The sequence below is a fragment of the Camarhynchus parvulus genome, chromosome 7, assembly GCF_901933205.1.
Source record: "Camarhynchus parvulus chromosome 7, STF_HiC, whole genome shotgun sequence".
Taxonomy (NCBI): domain Eukaryota; kingdom Metazoa; phylum Chordata; class Aves; order Passeriformes; family Thraupidae; genus Camarhynchus; species Camarhynchus parvulus.
In genome coordinates, this window is record NC_044577.1 from 33,721,291 (window position 1) to 33,730,997 (window position 9,707).

At 38.6% G+C, this 9,707-nt stretch overlaps 1 protein-coding gene across 1 annotated transcript in view; it reads left to right on the forward strand.

Moving 5' to 3' along the window:
• The window catches only part of KYNU (kynureninase), a 53,436-nt gene extending 50,390 nt beyond the window's left edge, over positions 1-3,046 (forward strand). Inside the window, exons 12-13 of the mRNA XM_030952524.1 lie at positions 1,467-1,697; positions 2,894-3,046. Coding sequence (XP_030808384.1) covers positions 1,467-1,697; positions 2,894-3,046 — 384 coding nt within the window. The remainder of the gene's footprint in view (positions 1-1,466; positions 1,698-2,893) is intronic.
• The last annotated feature ends 6,661 nt before the right edge of the window (positions 3,047-9,707 follow it).

A 9,707-nucleotide genomic window follows, 5' to 3' on the forward strand; every position in this document is an offset into this window, starting at 1 on the left:
CTGCTGGAAACCAGAATTTGGTGTATTTTGAGTAGGATTCCTCAGGTACCTCTCTTTATGCTTTTCCAGGTTATGATATAAGTAATCTTAAAATCGTTACTTTCTAGTGTGGAACAGTAATTTCTTGAGAGTGAGGATCATGGATTTTCATCCAGGGCACTGCCTTGCCTCTGATTTGCAGCTGCAGTCAGTGGAGAGAGCTGTCCACAAGCATTGATGTGCCAGGATGTGATGTGAAGTGGCTGTTGGGCACTTGCATGTCTGTATCCTTGTCATTTTCCCCCTGCAGCTAATTCCATGGGGAGAAGGAAAGGGAGGTTTGAGGAAGGCAGGGGTAAATTGTTTCTGGGGTTGCATTTCCATCACTCCCTGTAACGGAGCCTTTCCAGAGCAAAAGCAGAATCTGTCTCACCTTCTGCTCCCAAACTCCTCTACCACATTGGTCTTGTTTCTGTGGCCAAAGAGCACTACCATTTTCAAGCAGTCATTTTTTTTAATATCTCATGATATTTTGAGGGCCTGAAACTCACTGGTTCTTGTAGCTGTGCAGGAGCATAAAGCTACTGAAAAATAATTCAGTGGATGTGTTTTTTTTTTTTTCTTCATGTGGACTAGAGAGAGCAAGCCTGCACAGGACTTAAAGTTAAAAGTCAATTTTTGTATACATGTATATAAAGTCAATGTTAATACACATTTTGTACTTTCACAGACAAGAATTTCTACACCAGTCACGATGTTTCAGTCTTGGCCCTTGGATTTGGTTAGTAGAATCATTTAGTTTGGAAAAGACCTCCAAGATCATTGTGTCCAACCATTAAACCAGCACTGCCAGGATCACCATCAAACCATGTCCTCAAGTGCCACACCTACGTGGTTTGGAGCACTCCCAGGGACAGTGATTCCTGCCATGGACAGCCTGTTCCAGTGCTTGACCACCCTTTTAGTTAAGAAATTCTTCCTAAGATCCAAACTAAGCCTCTCCTGGTGCCACTTGAGGCTGTTCCCTCTTTTCATATCAGTTGTTTCCTGGAAGAGGAGAACAAACCCCACCTGGCTACACCCTCCTTCTGAGGAGTTGTAGAGAGTGAGAAGGTGTCTAGTAAAGGTACATGCAAGGGAAAACTTTCATGTGATTTTGAGTTTCATTCTGCACCTATAGGCGGTTTTTGGATTCTCCTTAGACATGCAGAGGAATGCTCTCTGAGCAAACTGGCTTTGTGTTCAAGTTATTTCTGCAGACACAGATGTGCATGAAACTTTTAAACAGTAGGCACAAATATCTGTCATTATCTAAAGCATAACATTATCCTGTGTTTTCCAAAGCCCAATCCTGCCATGTTTATGTGAAATGTCTCGCTGGTGTTACTACTTGATTCCAGTGATAATGTATATGGAAATCTATCTTTATTTCCTTTTCATTTTCTACAGCAACACGTTCTCATTCTAATGATTTCAAATCATCACAGGTTTTTAGTCAAACCACAATGAAAGCATTGAGGAGGAAATCTGTTCTACTCACTGGTTACCTGGAATATCTGATAAAGCATTACTACAGTGAGGACAAAACAAATCCAGAGAAGCCCTTTGTAAGAATAATCACACCATCTCAGATTGAGGAGAGAGGATGCCAGCTCACTCTGTCGTTTTCCCTTCCAATCAAATCTGTGTTTAAAGAGCTGGAGAAGAGAGGAGTGGCTGTAAGTAAATCAGACTTCATCTTCTTAACAAGTAACAAACTATTAATTTGCTTTTATTCAAATGTAGTGTCATGTAAGGCAAAAAACCCACTAGGATTGATGACGATTTCTTACAATTCAATTTTTACTTGTGCAAGCAGTCAAATACATAGAGTTATTCTATAAATTATCTCTTGTATTATTTGTTGCTGTATTGCCCTTTCACTATTGCCCTATTTCCAGTAGTCCTGGAGTCACTGCTGGGGTTAGAGCTGTATCATGGGTGCATTAGGATGGGAGGCACAGCTACAGATTTACATGACAAGGAGCTCTGAACCTACATCAGTCCCCTTTTTGATCCACAAGTGGGCAAAAGCTTTGGGAGACATCGAGATGGAGCAATGGAAAAGCTGCCATTTCCCGAGAGATGTGTTTTAGCACTCAGAAAAAGCAGCCACTTCCTTCTAATAGCACAGTTACCATCGAGCACTGCTCCAAGAGAATAAAAGGGAAATTTAGGGCTGTAGATTGGGTGATTTAGATGTGCTGGGAGGTGAGGCTGATAGCATAATGCCATATAAATGAGATATCAGTTTTATTTCTGCTGGTCACTTGTCTCCCCAAAGGGCACCTCTCTTAGGTTACATATGCTGCTGCTGCTTTGGTGCTGCCAGGGAATTCCAGGAACTCCTGCTTTTAACAGGGCATGGGGCCTCACACAGTTGGCTTGTCTTTGCAATGCAGTGATATTTTTCGAATATAAGAGATTATTATCTTCAGGAAAATGTTCAAAATCACAGGGAGGGGAAGAAAAATACTGCAATGCCTCCCCATTACCTGTATCTTTAGAGCAAGACACTCACCTATTGGAATGGGGGGGGTTTGTGCTTTTTTTTTGGTCACCTCTGTGCCTCTTCCACTCTGGGCTGCTATAGGCATTAAAGTGAATTTTGGGGCTACATAGGTGGTTTGAAGCCCTCAATGGCACTACTAAAGTCCTGCCCATCATTTTTTTAGGCAAAACAACTCTTCTTACTGAATTTTTCACAATCATGCTCCTCACTGTAGCTCCTTGAGCATCCCAAAGGTTTTACATGTGCTTCCTTGTCAGTCCAGTCGTTCCTCCTTGAAGACAAGTTGTGGCATTTAAAAATACAGCCTGACAGATAGACAAGAGGCGACCTGAATTTACTGAATGTTCCCTCTCTGTTTTGCAGTGCGACATGCGGGAACCAAACGCTCTTCGCGTTGCCCCAGTTCCTCTCTACAATTCCTTCCTTGATGTGCACAGATTTATTGAAATCCTGGGATCTGCAATTACATCTTCAAAACAAACAGCAAATAATACTGTGCTATCTGCTTCTTATTGATGGCTCAGCTGTACCTTTTAATCTATTTCTGACTAAGATGCATTTATCCTGCTGAGTGATTCTTTGCTTCGAGTAGACCGAGCTATATCCCATGCAATTTGCAAAAAATGACTGTGCTTGAATAGTTATTTACAACAGACATAGTTTTATTAAAGCTCATATTTCCACTCTGCTTTGACTTTGACTTCATGAATTAGTATGCTTTGTATATTTTAATGGGGCTCTTCTTAAACATTTTATGTAGTTTTATTACATTAGCCTTGAGAAGCATGGAAAAATTGCTATCAACTAGAACAGGGATGAAAAAAATCCCTTCTTTATTATAAAAATTATGCATAATAAAATGTGGAAAATAGACAAATCACCAACTATTAAAAGATACAGTCCAATTTACATTTTTAATTTAGTAATTCTATTTAAAGTACAGGGTATACTTGAAAAGTGGAACTTGAACAATTGTTTCAAAACTCCTGACTGCTGCACACCAAGTTTTTCAAAGGGCCCAATATTTTGAAATTTTGCTTCAATGAATGATTTAATTGAAGAACGAATTTACATTGCAGATACCTTCTTTGGTGTGATACAGTTGGCCAAAACAAACCATTTTATCTTTCTAGGTAGTCCTGTTGGAGAGGAGGAGCTGGAGGAAGCTGAGTGGAGTTGCAGACCCGTGTAAGGCAGCGTGAAGGGCTGTAGGAGCACTCCCTGCAGCTTTAGTGAGGCTTAGTTGGGATTAGGCAAAATGAACCCTGAGCTCTTTAAGCAGCAGCAAAACATCTCATTGTTAGCTCACCGTGTGGCCCGAATTTTTACAGAGATTTGCACCAGGCAGGCATGAGCAGCGTAGAAAAACTGCTTACATTTCAGCAACTCTTTATCCAAAGTTGTTTTAAGGCATAAATAACACCTTGGCATAATTGGCAATTAAGCCCTAAAGTCTGCAGCTATTCACGCAGCGTTTTCCAAGAATCAGCTGAAACTTCCTCTCTGATGATGTTCAATGTGTCTCATTTTTGGTATGAAACACTTAGAAAATTGCATCCAGTAGTGCTTTGAATATGTGAAGGGAGCCTGTAATAAAGACAGGGACAAACTGGTGTGGTAGAACGAGGGGGGTGGTTTTAAACTGGAGGAGGATGGATTTAGGATAGATATAAGAAAGCAGTTTCTTATGCTGGAACAGAGAGGTGGTGGGTGCATCCCTGGAAACATTCAAGGCCAGGCTGGATGGGGCTCTGAGCAGCCTGCTCTGGCTGTCCCTGCCATGGCAGGGGGACCCTTTAAAAGATCCATTCCAACCCAAACTGCTCGGATTCTATGATATTTTTTATTCTACTTCAAGAGTGAGGAAGGATTCTGGGGGAGGGGAAGTCTTCTCTAGTTTCTCTTAGAGTTACTTTTGCTGGTTGAAACTTTCCCACCCTTACAGCACCTCCTGCAGCACAAGGAAACCCAAAGGTCTTCGCAGCACCTGCCTGTTCTCTAAAATTCCCCAAAAATATGTAGTGCTAAAACCCTTGCTGCGCTGATGCCTATTTCATTGGTTGTAATATGCAGGGGAAAGCTGAAAGAACTGCAAAATACCAGCATTTGTTGGTATTTTTAGTGCTTGTGAAGAGAAGGAAGAGCTCCTTTAACCAGAATATTGTTATAAAGAATAGCACAGGAGTCTTAATCAGTTGGAAAGCTCTGTCTCACTCAAGAGGTTTTGATTGCACTGACGTCATCTCGGTTCAGCTGAGCTGGATCATGCTGCAGGCCAGGTATCTGTGTTTTTGTGGGGTTATTTTTGTCCTTGCACCTGCAGCTCAGCTACTTGATCTGATCTCAGAGAAGGGCGGTTTCCCATAAAGCGACAGTTGATGCAAAAAGCACTGAATATAAAAATGTCCACAGTGTTGAAAAGGGGTTGAACTCAGTGTCAGTGCCTTTGCTGCACTTGTGTGCAAATGCCAGCTCACTCTAACATCTTCCCTATAAAGTTAGGCAAGCTTAAATTCAGATATGGATGTAGATAACATTGTAAAACACCTTATTCTAATATCAGCTCAAACCCCAGAGGAGTAAGAATCCCAAAATCTCTTTCTAAACAGCATCTAGACCTCAGGTTTGGACAAGCTGTCTTGGCAGTTCTGGGGAGATAAACAGTGATTTTTGAGAAGTTTGAGATCCACCTTTGATTCACACACTGTGAAAATAATTTTTTGTGTCTCTGTTTGAGGAAACTGAACCACGTAGTAGGTAAAGTACTGGATATATGCAGTTCAGGTTTCAAAGGCTAACAGATTAATAATAAATTTTTGATAATATTTTATCTTTTAGTATCATTTCAGGCTACAGGTGCAAATATTGACTTTACAAATATGTATTTGTGTTCCATTTGATGGATTTCATTAAATTCAGTGCATCAAAACTCACTTATTTCAACTATTTTGAAATAAACTGATTTGATTAAATGCAGTCCATCAAAACTCACTTATTTCAACTCTTTTTTACTTGTGACTTGTGATAATAAAACTGAAAGCTCTTTGCATTTATAGGGGCATATATATATAAAAATAAATTAAGAAAATTATTTCCAAAAAGTGAGGGGAAGCCTATATTGCAGTTTACTCATTTTACTGAAACAAAATTGCAGCATAAGCACCAGTTTCACATGGTCTTTCTCTACCTGAAGTAAAAGTTTTGCAAAATGAATAATACTGGAAGTTAACATTAGGTGTCAGTATTTTACATATTATTTAGCAAAAGAATACCAAGGGAAAGATCTTCTGTGAAAAAAAAAAAAGAAGAATATTGCAGTCTGCTTTTTCAAATGCTTTAAGTTATCACAGTTAGAGTAATATCAGGAATAATTATGTGTGAAATAATTAATTGTATATACCCCGAATGCTTCTTGCTAGTTACATCTCTGATTTAAAATTCAATAGTAAGTACAAGTCTTTCTAATTGTGATAACATTTCATTCTTGGATTGTCTGAAGAAATTACATTTTTCAAATTGAACTGCAGGACATGAGGATCTGCAGATGACACAAAATTGATACCCAGGTAGAATGAGAAAATGCCTACAAAATGAAGGCAAATGTGACTATGCAGATCCCTGGTGTTGTGTGTGATCTTTTCCAGCACAACAACATTTAAAAATGCACAGAACTCTTAAGCTCACTGCAACTGTTAAAAATATGAGGAAGAAATACTATGGGATCCATCTGTGCATTTTTAAGCCTGTTCTGCCGCAGGAACACCAAAGCCAAGGCAAAGCCTCCCTCTACAAGCAGCAAAGGATGCCTTTGTCCTCCAAAAGAACTATATACTCTGAGGGAAGGAAAAGGCATGAGATAGAAATTTTTTCATCTGAGCTTGTGGCATTACTGAGAGTGGGAAGGATGTGGCTCGTTTGAAGAGCTTAAACCCCAAAAAGTCCTTGTCTGACAGTGACAGAACCCACTCTGATTTCATTTTACCAGCAAATTATTATAAATTGGTAGATGAAGCAAAGATGCAAGAAACGATGGAAGATACTAAAACAAAATAATTAACTTTTTAACCTATGTTAGATATTCCCAAACAGAACTGGCTAGAATGGGAATTCTCTGTGAAATTCCAGCCCCTGGGATAGGGATGGGCTTTGGTTGGGATCAAAAAGGTGAAAAGAAACATTTTGGGGCTAAATCCACAGAGGGGCCTGACAGGATGTGTCGACATCAAAGCAGCCACATCAATATTTTATTTTAGCACCTTTCCCTGAGTCACAAAATCGCTGAAGTTTTAAAAGAATTCTGAGATCATTGAGTCCAACCCCTCACCCTGCCATGTTCACTGTTATAATGAAGCCATAGTAGAGGCAGGTGTGTTATTTCCCCTAGAAAGTGTGTATAAAACACTTCACAGGGAGCTGACCTACCCAGAGACCCCCCCAAAACCTCTGCAGGTTCCCCTCTGAACCTCTGGGCACTGAAGCTGGCGCAAATGTATTTCTGAAAAGCTGCTCACTCTCTGAGACCAGCTGAGAGACAGTTTTGCATCGTAAGCTTAAACTTTTGTCAATATTTGTGAAATATATTTAGACAGCTTATTCAGAAATGAGTAAGTTATAGATCAGTAATTCATACTTTTTATATCCCGAGTTTTTATTTCCTAAACTTACTCTTCTAAGCATCGTTTTATGTTTCTAGTTAAATATAAGTGAGAATTGATTGGGGTATTTCTCAATGGAATTCTATCTTTATTTCATCATAATTGCTTCATATTTGAATAATGACAGATGAACTACTTCATTCAATTGCAGTTTTAAGGCTTTGAAGTCACAATAGCAGCAAAGGATTTAAATCCTGAAACCATTATAATGGCAGAGAAGACATCAGGGAAAAGGAAAACTTATGGTAGTGTAATTTTCTAGACACAAAAATTCTTCTGCGGTTGCACTTTTTTTCTTTTATTATTTTTTCTCGGGACATTTTATTAATGTTAAAAGAACCCTGGAAGAAGAGATTGGAAATGCTGAATGAGAGTCCTGCTGTAAGTAAACTTCTGTAGTTATTTGGCTTTGGAGCTGGCTACAAACCTTTTAAAATTCTGGGCAGCTGCAATACTGTATTTCACCAATAAAGAGTTCATTAGATCTTTTTTCTGTCTGACATTTTACATCTAGTCCTGAGTACATGTTAATACTCCAAGGTATGAATTTCAAAGTTCCCTTTATCTTTGTGTACAGTTTTAAGCAATTAATCAAATGATAAAATACAGCTTTAAAATTAGAAACGAATTGTGAATTTAAAGTATATGTTCAAAAAGTTTCTACATTATAATTTGGGGGGGTGGGCCCTCATCAACTGAACTTAATTCTGGTGTTCTTTTTTATTTTTTTTTACCTTACGTTTTACTGAGGAATTTTGAAGTGATCCTCAAATTGTTAAAACACGACCACATGGTCTATCCAGGATAGTTCTTCCTCCTCAGAGGCTACATCAAAGTGGCAGAGACATAGAAAAATCATTATTCAATATGTTCAAAATGATTCCCACGTGGGGGAAGATTTATACAGGCTTCTGAAATGAGCGTGGGGGCAAACAGCGCCGAGACCCCTTTGTCTGAAATAAAAGTGAGTGGCAGTTGTACCATCCCTGTACAAGGCAGGAATGTGAAGATATACATGAAGTGTGCTGGGGTGGGGGTTGCCACATAATTTCGGCAGCAGGGGCCAAATCCAACCTCTTGAGTTCAACCTGCAACTTTTCTACTCCAAGGATGTTCCTTGTGCGTCAGTTTTGAAAGCCTGAGGTGGGGTGGCTGTTCCAAAGGTAATTGGGATAGAAAATCTACAAAGTTCCCTTTGATACCTGATCACAAGACATGCAGAACTGGGAGTTCCTAAATGTCATCCACGAATCTCAGCAGAAACACGCTTGTCATTATTTTGTCCATATTTTCTGTTTTATTCACTGAGGTGTGTCAAGCACACAACACCCTGTTTCTTATCAATGAGTGTGTTATTTTAATATTCACCCAGGAGGTTAAAGGCAATATTCAGAAATATTCATTCTTCAGACAAGACATGGAAGCAGTTTTAACATCTTAGCTGAAGGTTTGTGCAAAATGCTCAGTTGTTGTTTTGTGATATCTAATTTAAACCATTGTGGCTACGAGGCAGCAGATGCTGCCAATTCTTGCCTTCTTCTGTGGAAAGCACCTCACAACTGGGTAATCTGTGATCCTTCCTTTTTAAGGATGCTTCTGGACTTTTCTGTGCTGATTCTACTTAAAGAGAAAAAAATGCTAAGTTCTCATTTAGAAGAATTGTGAGTGAAAGAACATATTCACCTGCTTCTGAGTTCTCTTCATTGACCCTGAAAGTGTGGGGCTTTTTTCTTATTTCTAAACTGTTGTGAAAATCCCGCTTATTATAGGATAATTTGTGTTGGAAATACTTTAAGGTCACTGAGTCCAACCTTAGACCTGATGCTGCCAAGTCCACCACTAAACTATTTCCCTGATTTTTGTTTGACTTCTGGTTTCCATACAGTACAGTGCCAGATTAATTTAATGACTTTATAAACCTCATTACAACATTTAAGTTTTATTTGGTCTTGAAAGAACTTGGATTAGAAAAGATAAATTTCTTCTACATTAATACAGCAGCGACAAGTACACTGAATTTTGAGAAGAAGTTACTCTCAACTTTTCAAATGTAACTACTTAATGAAAGATCCTCTGTATCAGATATGGATGAAGGATAAAGCTACATGTCAATTTTTGGAATATACTAAGTTCTGTGGAAGATGATGTAGCTTATGACTGCTTGATTTTCATTAGTATTCTTATTTTATTCAAACTTTCTCTCTTTAACTGGGTATTAAAGCTGAAGTGATAAAATACCAGAAGAAGTATGAATCACCAAAGTTCTATGTTGAAGTCTGATCTTCTGACATTTTTCTGAATGAATATTGAAATGCTTCTCAACAAAAGATCTTGAAATTGTTCCATCAGTAATCAGACCCAGACTTGACTTGAAAAAAATTCTTTTTATACTTAGTTATGAAAAGCATGCTCTTAATTATAATGATGATCATTAAAACAAATGTCTTGGAAGGCTACTATTTTCAATTCAAAGTCTCTTCAAAAGCATATGAAAAACCTGATGATATATATAACAGGTCAAT